Raw genomic sequence first — 17,500 nt, 5'->3', positions numbered from 1 at the left:
CTAGTTGGCCTTCGGGAACCATCCCAACGCCGACTGTCCTAAAACCCTCTTGGCCGTCAAGAGAGTGGGGGTGTACTTGTGCAAGACACTCTCCACTATAATCAAATTCTAGCCCAAATAGTCGGAACAGTCGGAACAGCAGTTGCCTCCTCTGCTGTTCTGATGGTCATAGTCGGACACGACTGACTAGCATATATATATATATATATATATATATATATATATATATTTTTTTTTTTTTTTTTTTTTTTTTTCTTTTTTTTTTTTTTTTAATCTGGCACATGTAACCTGCGTAGCAAATGTTCTGCTGGTTTTTTCTTTCAGAAACGGACACACACATTCACTGGCCAATATCCATGTTTTCGCAAGACGTTTTTGTGATGGGTAGTGCTGCATTTTTCCTCTATTTTTTCTTCTTTTTGGATTTTTTGTTCGGGTGCATTTCGATGTTTTTTTGTTTGTTTGTTTGTTTTTCAAACTAAATGTACACAATAGCTACGTGCGCTTACACTCTCTCTCTCTCACACACACACACACACACACACACACACACACACACGTGCAAACAAGTATTCACATACATTTGCAACCACACACACATACACATACACACACACACGCGCGCGCGCGCTCAAAAAGGCGTGGGCCACACTTTGCACGAAGAAGGAATACGCACGCTTAGAAACACAGTCATGGGCTCGAGAGACTGGTGTATGGAGAAAAAACAAACACACACACACACACACACACACACACACACACACACACACAACAAAACAAAGCAATATCTTTATTGGTTCATTTTTTTGTGTGTCAGCGCTATGAGCACTGTTTGACAACAACTTGTGACATCAGATAAGCGACTTGGGATCACGAGAGCTTTGTCCCTGCATCCGCACGCTCCTGATGATTTTTCCCACGCGCTCGCACGCCGGAAACCTATTCATGAACGCACGGGCGCACGGGCGCACGCGAACATAATATACACGCATGCTCAACTGAAGGTGCACACACACACACACATTCGCACAGACACACACACACACACACACACACACACACACACACACACACACACACACACACACATATTCACTGTGAGCGCGTGGACAGCCACACACAAGTACGCACAGAGAAATAAAGAAGGTGAAGAAAGAGGGAGAGACAGAGACAGAGACAGAGATCGAAAAGCTAGATTTACAAAGGAAATGCACGGTTTTTCCTCCTCATTACTCGATATGAATCCTTCAAATACAGTCACTTGGTGGTATTCGAATATTCTGTGTGTGTGTGTGTGTGTGTGTGTCTGTCTGTCTGTCTGTCTCTGTCTCTCCCTCTGTGTGTGCAGAAGTAAGGCAAAAAGTATATAGCAGTAAAAAGCAAATCGCAATCGTAGAAAAAAAACACACTTTCTTCTCTCTCCTGTGTGTTGCATATATCATCGTGTTCCACTGCTGACAAAACAAGAAGACACCTGGCTCAGCTTGTTCTGTCTTAACTATGGACTACCGCAACACTGTCCAATGAAATAGTGTTATTATCATCATTCTTCTTCTTCTTCTTCTTCTTCTTCTTCTTCGTCTTCTTCTTCTTAATATTATTAGAATCATCATAATAATAATTATTCACAAATATACTGTTAAACACACACACACTTTCTCTCTCTCTCACGCAGGCTCGTGTACATATATATGGGAGCAAGAGCTTTCGGTTCTTCAGCTGGACAGACTTAGAATATTTACTGCCCTTTAAAAAAAAAAAAAAATCTTTCTCCCATGTCATGATTTTTTTTTTTTTTTTCGTTTTCCCAAAAAAAGAGAACGCTGTGTAATACAGAAACCTCACATAATCTGCATACCCTGATATAAGTTGGATATATTATGGACGGCAAAAAAAGAAGAAGAAAAAAAAAAGATAAAAAGAAAGCAAGAGAAATGTATAAAACTTCAGGCAGTGAAAACAAAAAGAACGAAAATAGAAACCAAACAAACAAAAAAACAACAACGAAAAACGAATAAACGGAACGAAGAATGAATGAATAAAATAAATAAACAAACAAATGAATAAATAAATACATGATTACATAAACGAACAGATGAATAAATAAGTAAATGAATAGATGAATAAGGAGATAAATTAAGACCCCCAAAACTTCAGAAAATATTTCGTTATCCCAGTATCCTCTTCTCTTCTTCTTCTCCTCCTCTCCTTCTTCTTCTTCTCCTCCTCCTCTTCTCCTTCTTCTTCTCCTCCTCCTCCTCCTCTTCTTCTCCTCCTCCTCTGCTTCTCTTCTTCTTCTCTTCTTCTTCTTTTTTTTCTTCTTCTTCTCTCTTAATTAACTCTGAGAAGACTCATTTGGGCGCCGTTCAGAAGAACTGTTCACCAGAATCCTTCAAGTTCTGTCCGCTCAGATGTATACATGTGTCAAAGCCTGCATGGGGTCTGTCTGTCTCTCTGCAAACTGTTTTCCCTTTTCATCCTGCAATGTTCCCCCCCCCCGCCCCCCTCCACTCCGTCTCCCTCCCTTCCTCCCTCAACAGTTCCTTAATTGGGGAATTGTTACAGCAAGGCTTTTTAGGTCTCACATAGTAAAGTCAGCATGTGATGACAGGTATTTTGATTGATTGATTGTTTGATTAGCTGATTGATAGTTTGATTGATTGATTGACACAGATCGTTATACAGCGCCTATTCTCGATCAGAAACCAAAAGACCTAAGCGCTTAACAAAGACGGAGTCATTTTGCGGAACCAGTCTACCAACGTGGGTAGAGCCGGGAGTGGAAAGCTGCCTTTAGGCGCTCGTCATTCGTTTCCTGTTATGTATCATTCAGTCACGTTTCAGTCACTGCAATTCAGTTCAGTTCAGTTACCCCAGGAGGCGTCACTGCGTTCGGACAAATCCATATACGCTACACCACATCTGCTAAGCAGATGCCCTGAACAGCAGCGTAATTACCGAACGCGCTTAGAAAGGAATGCTAACAGAACCCGGTGTTCCCAGGCGGTCACCCATCTAAGTATTGACCGGGTCCGACATTGCTTTAACTTCAGTGATCGAAAACGTAGTATGGCCGTTCCACACACACACACATACACACACACACACACACACACACTTACACACACACACACACACACACACACTTACACACACACACACACACACACACACACACACACACACACACACACACACACACACACACACACACACACACTTACACACTTACACACACACACACATACACACACACACACACACACACACGAACACACACACACACACACACACACACACACACACACACACACACACACACATATGTGTGTATTAGAGTGGATTTTTCTGTGAAATTTTGCCAGAAACAACTCTTTTGTTGCCGTGGGTTCTTTTACGTGCGTTACGTGCACACTACACACGGGACCTCGGTTTATTGTCTCATCTGAATGACTGGTGGACGTCCATACCACACAACTCTATGTACAGTAGAAAAAGAAGAAACAAAAATAATTCTGGCAAGTGTGGGACTGATTCGAACCCAAACGCTCCGATTCTCTCGTTTCCTACGTGAACGCATAACCGCTACGAGGCCACTGTTCCACAAATAATGCGGCACCAGCCAGCGATAGCTGTTTCGTTTCTCAGAAGAAGAGTTTATCAGGCTTGCTGCGTCAGTGTAACCAATGACTTACTCGCGAGTAGCCGCCCGTTGAACAGGGGGGAATTCCTAGACGAAAGGAAATCATTAAAACACACAAAATACCAACATGAGATGAGAATGAATAAACACGCACGATATCCGATACAACGCGCACAGAACTGTGTAACAACAACAAAGATGATTAATAATAATAATAATAATAATAATAATAATAATAATAATAACAATAACATTTTTCTCCATGAAGAAAACATCATTTTGTTTGGTGTAATGTTCGGAAAACACCTTGGTAAATGGAGTAGATATTTGTTTGGAAAACAAGAGATTAAAGATTTTAATCTGCATCTAAAAAAAAAAGAAAAGAAAAAAAAAGAAAGAAAAGACAGAAAATATCGCTGAGAACATCACGAAAGTAAAACGATCAGGGGTGATGATGCCAGCAGTAATAACAACAAGAGCAACAACAACAACAACAACAACAACGGCAACAACAACAATAGCAAACAAGGAGAATAACAACGAATCAGCTTGTTTTCACAGTGGGGAAAAAAAAAAGAACAGCAAAAGCATACAGAAACAGCAGCTGGCAAACAACATGAACATGTTGGTCGACATAATTACTGAAAATGTTCTTTTTTAACCTCTCTCTCTCTCTCTCTCTCTGACTACCCCCCCCCCCCTTCTCTTATTACTTAAGAATAAATGTCTTATTTTATGTGCTCCCTTTCCAATGAGGTCATGGCCTTTTTGTTGGATGTAACAACGTTGTTATTATCTTTAACTCTTCCTCACGGCATTAAAATGCAGAGAAAAATTAAGAAATTCCTGGGGATATTTTGTTAACAGTGTCACAGCTATCATTGTGTTTTCTGTCTCTTCCCCCGATCTCGCTCTCCCTTCCTCTCTCTCTCTCTATCTTTGCCCCTCCCCCTCCCCTTCCCCGCTCCCGCTCTCTCTCTCTAATAAGGCATTCAAATCGGAGAAATAAAAAAAAATGTAGGTATGCATGTTAATTGTGTTTAGAACTGTATTACATTTCTGTTCAAAATTGTATAATGTTCACATACTCATTCATACCATAAAGGGAGCTTTGGCTTGAAATGAATGAACCGTCCGCTTCTGCATCTCTCTCTCTCTCTCTCTCTCTCTCTCTCTCTCTGTCTCTGTCTGTCTGTCTGTCTGTCTCTGCAAAATAACACGAGCAGCGTTAACTGACAATATAATTCTTGAACGATTAACAAACGATAAAGAGTGGTGACTCTCTCCATGAACAAGATATACAACTTCGAGTCAGTGCTTGCTGATGCTTCCAATTCAACTAGCACACACGTGCTTTTTTTTTAAGGCACATCAGAACAAAACCCAGACACTGAAATGCAATCGAAAGAGTGGATGATATGGACGCACAAGTCTACGTCTACAAGAGCATGACGAAAACTAATGCTTTGCAACACATGCGTTACCATCAAGGCCACTTTCATTGTTGTCTGTCTCATACTGTCTCATTCAGCCAGTCTATGCAGAAAACAGCATAAATAGTAGTGTGCGCCCCCCACCCCCACCCCTAGACCCTACGAACACCCACCCCACCCCACTCCACCCCCAGCACTCCCGCGTTATACTAATTTGTATTTTGTATTTCTTTTTATCACAACAGATTTCTCTGTGTGAAATTCGGGCTGCTCTCCCCAGGGACAGCGCGTCGCTACACCACTCGCTTTTGTTATTTTTTCCTGCACGTAAAGCAACCCACGGCAACAAAAGGGTTGTTCCTGGCAAAATTCTGTAGTAAAAATCCACTTCGATTTGTTTTTCTTATCGATGTGGATTTTTACTACAGAATTTTGCTAGGAACGACCCTTTTGTTGCCGTGGGTTCCTTTACGTGCGCTAAGTGTATGCTGCACACGGGACCTCGGTTTATCGTCTCATCCGAATGACTAGCGTCCAGACCACCACTCAAGGTCTAGTGGAGGGTAGGAGAAAATACCGGCGGCTGAGCCGTGATTCGAACCAGCGCGCTCAGATTCTCTCGCTTCCTAGGCGGACGCGTTACCTCTAGGCCATCACTCCATTACTAGGCAATGGCCTAATGGTAATGCGCCCTACTAGGAAGCGATTGTCCATGGGTTCTTCTACCGACCGTTATTGTTTTTGTTTTTTTATTCCCCCCTCCCTCCCCCCCGGCCTCCTCTCTCTCTCTCCGCTGGATCTTGAGCGGTGGTCTTGTTGCCAGTCTTTCATGTGAGACGAGAAACTGAGGTCTCGTTCACGGACATAAATATAGAATTTTACGTATAAGTTCGTGAGTCCCGTGTCAAATATGCATGCAGCACACGTCAAAGAACCCACGGCAACAGAATGGTTGTCTCCTGGTAAAATTATCTTAAAAAAGAAAAAAAGATTCCACTTTGATAGTGAAGCAGATACACACTGGCAGACAGAATCAATGGTAGTTTTACACTATCGCGACTCGCTCTCCCTGAGCGAGGGGAGGGACAGACAGAGAGAGAGAGAGAGAGAGAGAGAGAGAGCATCCCACATTTCGCACAGAAGCTGGTCAGGCATATTGCAGATGTGGTGTAGGGTATATGGATTTGTCCGAACGCAGTGACGCCTCCTTGAGCTACTGATACTGATATTGATACGCACAGAGAAATCTGCTGTGACAACAACAACAAGAAGAAAAAAAAGTAACAGATAAACCAAACTACAATACATCAGTTTGCTGAACGCACTTCCAGTTGGGGTGTTGTTAAATCGATTGCCGCACGCGATCGAAACACTCGACATAATATGACTATTATTTTTATTATCATTATTATCATCATTATTGTTGTTTTTATCATCATCATTATTGTTATTGCTGTTGTTGTTTTTCTTAATTTTATTCTGTTTTTTTTTTATAGCCACCTCAAAGAAGACCCCCATTCTGTGCCTTCTTAATTCCTTTCAGGTTATTTGCTTATTTATCATCATTGTTGTATTATTTATTTACTTATTTATTTATTTATTTATTTATTTATTATTATTATTATTATTATTACTACTACCTTTTTCCATATTATAATTATTATTTATTTATTTATCTATTTATGTATTTATTTACTTATTTATGTACGCTTATCTATTATTTATCAACTTTTTTCCCCTCAAGGCCTGACTAAGCGCGTTGGGCTACGCCGCTGGTCAGGCATCTGCTTGGCAGATGTGGTGTAGCGTATATGGATTTGTCCGAACGCAGTGACGCCTCCTTGGGCTACTGAAACTGAAACTGAAACTTTCAGGTTATCTGTGACACTGTGACCACCAAGGGCCGCGCTCCGCTCCCTCTCTCTCTCTCCCTCCGCCCTCTTTCATCCACAACCCCCCCCCCCTTTCTCTCCCCACCCACCCTCTCGCTCGCCGCCGCCCCCCCCCCCCCCCCGCCCCCCGCAACCCTCCCCCACACCCCACACTCTCACAACCCCTTCTGATCTCTGACACGTGTGCAAAAAAAAAAAAAGAAAAAAAAAAAAAGCCTTTTGCTTCCCACTCTGCTCACACACGTTACTTGTTTGTGGATGTTCCTCGTCTCCCCTCCCCTCCCCTCTCCTCCCTCCCTCCCTTCCTTTTTTTGTTTTTGTTGTGGGTGTTCTTACATTGTCAAACATCCAATGCAGCATGCATGCAGTTTCTTTAGTATATTAAATAACTTATACGCAGTGTCTGGCGGTGTCAATATTATAATCAATGTCCATGCCATTGTTGTACCTACATGACCCAACAGTCATGATGCCTTTGGGGCCCAACTTTATTGTCAGCGGGGGGAAAAGAAGAAGAAGAAGAAGAAAAAAAACCTAATAAAAGAAATAAATCGAAACAAAAACTGATCTGGCTTGATTCAGTTCAGTTTGACGTGATCTTATCTTATCTCACTTGATATAACATGAGGGTCTTATTCGAACTAATCTGAGGAAAAAAAACAACACCACCACTACCAACAACAACAACAAAAGAAAGAAAGAAAAAAAAACCAGATCGTGCATTGAAAGTCAAATCAAACCAAATCATGTTGTTTATAGCACAGTCGACCAATAAGGCCATATCAGGGCTGTGCATTGAAAGTAATTCCATTGGTGAACACGAGTGTTTGCGCTGTCCACACCACACACTTGAATTTGGTGTGCGTGTGGGGGATGGGGGTGCGAGGGGGGGGGGGGGGGTGCGCGTATGTGTGTGTTTGTGTGTGTGTGTGTGCGCGCGCGCGTGCAAACGGGCACTCAATCATATGTGCTTATAGCAGGCGAATCGATGTGACTTGTGGTCATGGTGTGTAATGGCAGTCTAATAAAACAACAGTAAAACAGTGCGTCGCTAAATTAGTCCAGTGATAGGTTTTACACGTTTAGCGAACACTCACAGCTAGGTTTCCAGTAAGATCGACACAACTCTCACCTGACATGACCGACAAGCATAATAAATCCATTATAATAGTAGGAAGACGGTGGAGGTACTGAAAGATGAGGGATGAGTTGGAAGAGGAGGAGGAGGCGGAGAGGAGGTTTAGGAGAAGAAGAAGAGGACGAGGAGAAGAGGAGGAAAGGAGCAGGAGGAGAAGAAGAAAAGGAGGAGGAGAAGAGAGAAGAACGGGAGGGGAAGAGGAGGAGAAGAGGAGGAGGAGGAAAAGAAGAGAAGAAGAGGAAGAGGAGAAGAGGAGGAGGAGGAGAAAAGGAGGAGGAGGAAGAGAAGAGAGAAGAAGAGGAGGAGAAGAGGAGGAGGAGGAGAATAGGAGGAGGAGGAGAAGAGGAGGAGAAGAGGAGAGGAGAAGAGGAGAAGAAGAGGAGGAGGAGAAGAGGAGGAGGAGGAGAGGAGAAGAAGAGGAGAACAATAGGAGGAGAAGGGGAGGAGGAGGAGAAGGATAGGGAGGAGGAGGAGAAGAAGAGGAGAAGAGCAAGAGGATGGGGAGAAGGAACATTTTGACAATGTTGCTTAAGTGACTGACCATCACCAGAACTACAGCACATTAGAATTGGAATTTGAGAAATGCAGCTTCGTTGAGTGACCATCACACGTGGTTCGAACAGAGAAAATTTCTGCCCTTTGTTTCGTTACGATAGTCGCACATAGGTGATAGTACGTCCGACGGTGGATAACTAGTCCCTTTGATGTGATGTTCAGAGGAAGTAAGTCGAGTCCAGGGCCTAACTTAACACCGCACTTCCACCGTTTTTGAGAATGGCATCTTTGTTGGAAATGCACGGGTTCGAACGGTCTCAGCATTGTTCAAGCTCTCTCAGAATCTTCTCGCTTTGTGACGGGTACTTTGAACACTTTCAAGCACACACACACACACACACACACACACACACACCATGGTGGTATAGCCCAAGGGAGCGGATGCGGTAGAGTCATTCCACGGGCACCACGTGGGAGCTGGAGAAGAACACAGATTGTCACACCCGAACACAACTAAAATTACACTCAAACCAAAACACTTGACCAGTAGCCCGGCGGCTTAATTTCTCAGTACTGAAAGGAAACCCAACTGCCAGGCGCTATTCACAAGACTGGTCTTGAAAGTACTCAACATTGCTCAAAACTGAGGGACCGCAACTGCTCACAAGGGTTTGTTGTTGTTGTTGCTCACGAGTCGTTGACGCAAAGGTCTGTAGCATTAGTGCGTTGACGTGGAGGGGGGCTGGGGGTGGGGGTGGGGTGGAGAGGGGATGGGGGGAAGAGGTTGAGTCTGTACGTCAAGGTTTATTCCAGAGAAAACCCCATGGATTGGGAATATTCGAGAAGAAAGTTGACGATTCAAAAAGCAATATTTTATTGTCCACAGGTAACACTGTGTATTATATATATATATATCAGGTAAATCGGTGTCTTCTTACGCTGATGTTTTCCTCATACTTTTGAAAACCAAATATCACGATAGGGAAGAAAAAAAGAATCGGAGCGTTTACATGTGAAACCGTTTACAGCTAAAAGAACTGTCTCTCAAAGCTTAAAAAAAAATATCTCAAAGTCCGCGCGACTGAAGTACTGAACAGCGATAAGCAAAATTGTGATGTCTACTATTGCTGACAACAATTTTCTGCAGCTTACATGCATCCAGCACACCGCACGTGAACTATACTCCTCGTTGCTCGCGCGTGCAGGTTCTTTTCATTAATGAATCAGTCCAAACCAAAACGGCGAGCAAATTCAGGGTAGGAAAAAGAAAACCCAAACAAAAACAAAAAACCCCAAACAAACAGCACTGACATGTATTTCACGTCAATAGTAACTATTCTCGACATTAAACAATGGCTGACAAGGGTTAGATCAGCGGATATGAAACTGACACGACCTTCGCGGTCCGTTGAGACAGGGCAGAAAAAAAATATTTAAAAAAGGACAAAAAATAAGACACCATAGTCGGCTAAACCCCCATGTTCGTACCTGTATTACACACGACTCTGGTTTCAAGGTTTTATTACAACTCAAACCTCCACTCGAAACCGTAACAAGCAGGTGTGTGTCAGTTATTACAGTTTGTCTGGTTGACGACCATACTGTAACCGGCAGTTTGCGGCCGTGACTTGCGGTATGGGTAACCCCTAGCAACTGGGAATGATGTCGTTTCGTCAGTGGTCTCCAAGTCGGAGTGGAGATGGTGGTGGTTGGTGGTGGCGGTGTTGTCAAACTGACGCCGCCGTTCAACACGGGGAAGGGGAAAAAGGGACCGGGGACGGAAGAGTGGTTCTGAGCAGACGACGACGAGATCAAATTTCTGGGCCGGCGCTCAGTGTTGCTGCTGCCAGAGGCCCACAGACTCCGTCACGCTACAGCCGTGTTGTTGTTTTCATTCAGCTGCTTGCCGCCCCTTGCTCCTTCCTTGCACGTGAGAGACAGAGAGTCATGGGTAAAGGGAGTACGGGGGGAAGGAGGCGGGGGAAGGGAGGAAGGTGGGGAGGGTTGACCTACTCCCTCTCTCTCTCTCTCTCTCTCTCCCCCCTCCCTCTCCCCCCCTGCTGACAGCTCGCACCCTGAACCTCCCCAGCCTATCACCTCCCACCTCCTCTCCAACCCCGCCCCCTGCCGCTCGGTAGCTAAGCGAATTTGCAGTCAAGCAACGCTAGCCCCGCCCTCCTGGGAATATTGATTGGCACACGTGCGCGGCGCAGCGCCCGGGCCAGCCAATGGGAGCTGCGGGATAAGGGAAGGGGCAATTTGTGCTCCGTGTTTTGTGTCGCGAGCAAGCACGAGTCTGGCCTAGAGTTGTTTGACAGTACACGACTGCGCACAGCGCCCGACAGACAAGAAGCACGGATATAGCGTGTCTTCGTGTGTACTCTTTATCCCCTCGTGTTGTTTTGCTCCGGAAAGAAGAGGAAGAAGAAGACCACGTCGACGACGACTGGGAAACAGAAAAAAAAGTTTCCAAAGGTCTAACAACTTCGTCAGTCTCCGGTGTGATTCTTTTTTTTTTTAAACTCGCCCTCTTGACTAACCTTCTTCACTCGCCGTGGGCAAGCGGCTTTGCATCTGACAGCAACCTAACGGTTGTGTGGAATTGTGTGTGATTCTGCCTTCACAACTCCGCGTGTATGAGGTATTTATCGGAATCAGGCAAAATTTCGCCCTCCAAAGCCGAAGATATGGCCGTGGAGGCCCAACCAGTCGGCAGTAAGTGGACTTTATATATCTATATACTTTTGAAATGAACCAACAAAACAAAAACAAAAACTGATCGTGCTTTGCTTCTGTTAAACCTATAGTATTTTTGTGTGTGTACTGCAAAAATCTGACAAAGTTGGTATAATTAGGCTTGCTTGCCAGTGTAGGCTATGTGTGTTGATTAGTTATTGTTATTATTACTATTATTATTATTATTATTATTATTATTATCATGATGATTATTACTACTGCAATTTGTTATTATTATTATTATTTTGTTGTTGTTGTTGTTAATATCACTGTTATTGTTACGTTTGTGATGACTAATGTTTTGTTGTAGAGCATTTTTATGACCTCGGTCTTGAAGGAATCAAAAAAGAATTGCTGGATTTGAAACGACATCATCATTTTTAAGACAAGATTAATTTTGTTCCCCACATGAGTGAACACTTTCAAGAAAAGATCTGTTCCCCACATGAGTGAACATTTTCAAGAAAAGATTTGTTCCCCACATGAGTGGACATTTTCATGAAGGATACTCTCAGCTTCTACGGTATGAAACAGTAGAAATTTCACACAACAGAACTGGGAGTAGCAGTACTAAGGGAGGCGTTGGAGGGAGGATGATCGCGTTTCGACTATTAATTTGATAACTGTGTACCATTTCTTGAACTTAATGATAGTTTCTGCGTGAGCAAGACCGTAGTGATACTCTAGGACGTTTTCATCAGTCAGCGTAAGAAAGGAGAATCTCTAACGTTTGTCAATGAATTGTCATTATTATCATATCGTTGTTAGTTTCTGTAAGAAAGGAAACGAGTCAAGAATGTCTCTTTTTTTGTCAATAAATTGTCATTATTATCATAGCATTGTTAACTTCTGACAACTCAAATGACGAAGGAAACTTGTGACACCCTTCCTCCTCCTCCTTCCACCCTCCCAGCCATCCACCCATTCCTTTTTCAGTGTTGCTCACTCACTGCACCTGCGTGTTACCGCACGCTTTAATTTACTGCAGAGTAATCCGAATGAATCAACACAACTGTCATTGATGGAAGTTTCACACACGACCAGACAAACAAAAATGATCCACCCGGCCCTGTACATTTTTTTTTAAGCAGTCGTGGCCGCGCGGAGTGGCCATAAACATTTTTCGCTGCTCATGTGTGCATGCTGCATGATTTTCTATAGAATCGGTGGGAAATTCTCTCTCTCTCTCTCTCTCTCTCTCTCTCTCTCTCTCACGCACGCACGCACTCACACACACACACGCACACACACATCCACACCTGAAGAAGAAGAAGAAGAAGAAGAAGAAGAAGAAGAAGAAGAAGAAGAAGAGAGAGAGAGAGAGAGAGAGAGAGAGAGGGAGTGAGGGAGTGGGTGAGAGAGAGAGAGAGGATATGTAAAAGAATATATATATATATATATATATATATATATATATATATATATCCCCCCCAAAAAAAACCCCCAAAACCCAAAACAAAACAAAAACAACAAAAAAACAACAGGTGTAATTGACGCCGAGGAAGATTTCACTGAAGCATCCGTCTTGTCACGCGCACAATGGCCACGCGACGAAGCGTGGTGGTGGCTGTCCTCAGGTCGCCAAAACTTTTTTTTTTATATATATATTTTTTTAACCTTGCTGTGGGGTACACACACAGACCCCCTGTTGTGGTCGTACAGGTGGGGGTGGGGTCTGGGGAGGAGAGTCGAGAGTGCGGGCGGGTGAATTAAGTATGCTTGAAATACCGTTTCAAAAGCGGTTTATGAATATCAAAAGCCACTGTGTATACTCTGAGCGCTCTGACTTCCTTCAATTGCCGACGTTTGTCAGTGTGTTTATTGGTGTGGGCTGTCAACTGAACATGTTGACAGATGCGTGTGTTTACGTCTTCTTTACTTGACAAGTTTGGTGGTGTTGTGAGAAAGCCCCTATTTATTCCATACCCTGTCACAATGTAGGCTAGTAAATTTAAGAGTCCTCGACAGTGGTGGTATAAAGGAGATGCCCCGTCACAGTACAGGCTAGTAAAACTAAGAGTCCTTGATCCTGTTTGTTGTATAGTCTGTCCAGTAGTGCAGATATCATTGGCGTTTGCCATCAGTTTCTCTTGTTGATGTTGTTTGCTGTATCAGTCATTTTGCTTATTGTTTTAATTCCTGATATTTCCGATTGATGACTAATTTGAAAAGAATTGAGCAAGTTCCGTGTGTTTAATTCTTGTTGATTTCAGTGACTGCTGCTACTGAAATTCGGAAACATGTCTTCGTCATGTACTGTTAAATTTGCATGGTCAATGGAGCCCTTCAGAATTTGCTTGATTTTATGCGTTACTGCCGAAGTACATGTCTATAGGCCTATTAGTGTGCGGAGTTTGGAGTCCTCACTGACACAGGTTCTAGTTAGAGATTCAGCTAAAACTTCACACCTGCTTGTTGATGTCAGATTATGGGTCAGGTGAAATTCAGAGGTCTCTGTTGATTATCAGTAGCTATCATTATAATATCATTCATGTAATCTGTCAACTCCAGTAAGACGATATCTATCAATAAGTTAATCTGAAGATTTAGATTGAATATAACAGTAGCAAATTTCAACAGTTTTTTTTTTTTTTTTTTTTGTAAATGGTGATCCCCATGATTTATCTCAAGTTTTAACTCAACATTATCTTAGCTCAGCCTTAGTATCTAACCTGTCATCATAGGTTCCTAAACTCCTCGGACTGCAACCGTCGAGAAAGGCCTATATTTAAGAAAAAGTGCTGATGAAAATTCCCTCACGTTTCAAGGATGGCTACCCAGTGTGTCAAAGCGTCTACAGGTGTCAGCGTTAAAACTGGTTGTAAGTCATTGTCGAAGAAATTTTCTGAAGTTCTTGCGATATAATTTTGTTGGTAGAGAGCTATGAGAAGATCAGTCAGTGAAAGTTTTCTTTTCATCAGCTTTTGATATTGATTATGATAATTAGCAGACTGTCACAGATTTTTATGTTATTTATTTCTACGTATGGACAGTGCTTTGAATAGGGGCAAGAGTTTACTTTGTTGTATCATTCTTCACACGTGTAAATTATGCAGAGATTCTGTTGTGCAACAAACAAGCACAAGACACTAAATTGTCATGACCCGAAAAGTCTAGTTGTTAAACTTACGCAGAGGTTCTGTTGAGCATTTTCTGCGCGTGTTTAATTAACAAGACTTTTCGCGGTCACGTTTATTTCGTGTTTTGTGCTTGTTTGTTGTGTATTCTCTGGAAGTTTGATATTTTGAATTCAGTGTTGGTCACAGTGTGTGACATAGTTTTGCCGGCCACTGTTTCATTATCAAATCACCATCTGCTGTGTAGTTAGACAATGCGGATACTGAACACTTCAGTTCATGTTGTTTATTAACAACCAACCAACAGTGAGATCTTCAATATCATTAATTAACAGGTAGCAGTATAGCAGCAACAGTGATGCTGACAACAACAGCAGCAAAGTCAATGATCAAATTAAGTCATTCTATATTTAAAAAAAAAAAATGAATAGCTATGATAAATAACAGCAGCAACAACAACAAAAACTGGGCAAAATACAAAATTATGTTACATGTTCAACATTAACTGCTGCTTATATGGTGTCGAGAGGCGTGATTTTCCGAGCCAACGGTTAATTCAATTTAATGACGACAAGTTCCATGATCAAGTTATGGAAACTATTTAAGGCAGGGAGTAACAAACACTTCACCTTTACTAATTATTGTGGAAAAAATCTATTTATTTATTTATTCATTTGTCTGCTTTATAGACAATTTAAAAAAAAAAAAAGAAGGAAATATAGCTAGTTATCTAGACATAGCTTATGAATGATTAAACCTGCGAAAAGTAACATGGAAATTAGGTTCAAGCAGCAAGAACACACACAGACAGATAGTTTGAAACGGGGCATAGAGACTCGTGGTACAGATTATAGATAAGATCGCGAGCACACTTCCCGACCTTTACTCACATACGCGAGCACGAACGCACACACAAACAGTCGCCACACATATATTCACACAAGCGCGCGTACACATACACACGGCACACACGTACACACACAGAACACACACACACACATACACACACACACACACACACATACACACACACACACACACACACACACACACACTTAAGCACACACACACCGTGACACACACACACACACACACACACACACACACACACGCACACACACACACATGCACACACATAATAAACGAAAGCGGGGTATGGAGGCGGGGGCGGTTGCGTCAACAAACCGCACCCTTTTTAAAACACAGTCCACCCCACATCTTAATACGAAACCACAATACGGATTAGGGAGGAATACCGCAGCGACACAACTCCAGCTCATACAGTCACCATCGGAGGAGGAGCTGAATCTTAAGAACCCCCTTTCCATTCCGCTGTGTGTATACACACCAGTCTAGACTGCGCTAAGCGTAGAGTCAACAGTGCATGCATGTGCTACGTAAGCTCTGTATTATAAAGAGGTTAGAGCCGCAGACATGCAGTGTTCTGCTGTGTACAGACATTCACACATGGAAGTCGTATGAGGCAGGCATACTTTCGGTTCAGCTGTCTCCCTCAGAGAGAGAGAGAGAGAGAGAGAGAGAGAGAGAGAGAGAGTATTCGAATACCACCAAGAGACTGTATTTGAAGGATTTATATCGTCCTCCAACTTTTCCTTCTCCGTTTTCTCCCATATTAATTATCTTTACTTATTCATTTATATTGTTGTTATTATTATTATTGATGTTGTTGTTATTATTAGCATTATTGTTTCTGTTGTGGTGGTTTTGTTGGTGGTGTTTGTTATTATTATTATTATTATTATTATTATTATTATATCATTATTATGAGTATTAAGTGTGTGTGTGTGTGTGTGTGTGTGTGTGTGTGTGTGTGTGTGTGTGTGATGGAACAATCTGTATTCTTAGCTATTGTGCTGTCATTGCCAACTCATGGATTTTACTCAGCTGCTGCCGTTACAAGCCAATTAACCTCATCATCACAAGTTTTATTTGAAATCTTCCTTTCCTTTTTTTTTTTTTTTTTTTTTTAAATAATACCCATGTAGTTTTGTTTTCAATACACTCAACGACAGGTAGATAATTATCTGAGCTGACGGGGTCGCGGAGGGAGTGGAGGGGGAGAGGGTCGGGGGGGGGAGGGGGGGGAGTGGGGTAGGGGGAGGGGGGTTGGAACTAAGCAACCTTCCCCAGAGAAGGCTACGCAGAGGAGGAAGAAGATGCGATCTACAAGCAGCGCGTGTCAAACTTTATTACATTAATAATAACATGGACGCCTCCTGCCCCTCCTTTCTGGAACTTCGCTGCCTCCTCTCCTCTTCTTCTCTCCTCGCCTGTCGAACTGTCGTGCTTGTGGTGGTTACTGCACTGTGTGTGTGTGTGTGTGTGTGTGTGTGTGTGTGTGTGTGTGTGTGTGTCCCTGTCTCTGTCTCTCTGTCTTTCTCTGTCTCTGTCTCTCTCTCTCACGTCCTCCCTCTCTCTCTCTGTGTCTGTCTCTCCCCTCCCTTCTCTCTGTCTCCGTCTGCCGGTCTGTCTCTGTCTCTCTCTCTTTGCCTCTGTCTCTCTGTCCCAATATATATATATATATATATATATATATATATCGCTCGCTCTCACATCCTCTGTCTCTCTTTCTTTCTCTCTCTGTCTCTCTCTCCAGTATATATCTACACCTTTCTCTGTCTCTGTCTCTCTCTCTCTCTGTCCCTCTCTCTCTCTCTCTCTCTCTCTATATATATATATATATATTATGCATATCTTCCTATCTTGATCTCTCTCGCTCTCACACTATCTCTTTCTCCATCTCTTTTTTTTTTCTTTTCTCTTTCTTCTGTTTTTTCTTTTCTTTCTTCTTCTTTTTTGTTTATATAAAGCTGTGACATATCTGATGTCGCTGTTTACTTGTGCCCTGGCGTAACTCTAAAAAAAAAAAAAAGGTTTGTCAGAAAGAAGTAAATAAAAGAGAAGAGAGAGAGAGAGAGAGAGAGAGAGAGAGAGAGAGAGAGAGAGAGAGAGAGAGAGAGAGAGCGGGGATGTGGAAGAGAACACTGAACACTGAAATGTTTAATGTCGTTAGCTGAAAAGCTCTAGTGACATAGTAAGTACTAATCAACAAAATAGTGCAAAAC

The 17,500-nt window shown here is 42.6% G+C and overlaps 1 protein-coding gene across 1 annotated transcript in view; it reads left to right on the top strand.

The window, feature by feature from the left end:
• Window positions 1–11,179: 11,179 nt before the first annotated feature.
• The window catches only part of LOC143282411 (insulin gene enhancer protein ISL-1-like), a 77,963-nt gene continuing 71,642 nt past the window's right edge, over window positions 11,180–17,500 (top strand). Inside the window, exon 1 of the mRNA XM_076588041.1 lies at window positions 11,180–11,316. Within this exon, the coding sequence (XP_076444156.1) occupies window positions 11,238–11,316 (79 nt within the window). The 5' untranslated portion in view covers window positions 11,180–11,237. The remainder of the gene's footprint in view (window positions 11,317–17,500) is intronic.

The sequence above is a fragment of the Babylonia areolata genome, chromosome 5 (assembly GCF_041734735.1).
Source record: "Babylonia areolata isolate BAREFJ2019XMU chromosome 5, ASM4173473v1, whole genome shotgun sequence".
In the NCBI taxonomy this organism is placed as follows: Eukaryota; Metazoa; Mollusca; class Gastropoda; order Neogastropoda; family Buccinidae; genus Babylonia; species Babylonia areolata.
Note: the sequence above shows the minus strand (reverse complement) of the source record. Positions and strands in the feature narration are given on the sequence as shown.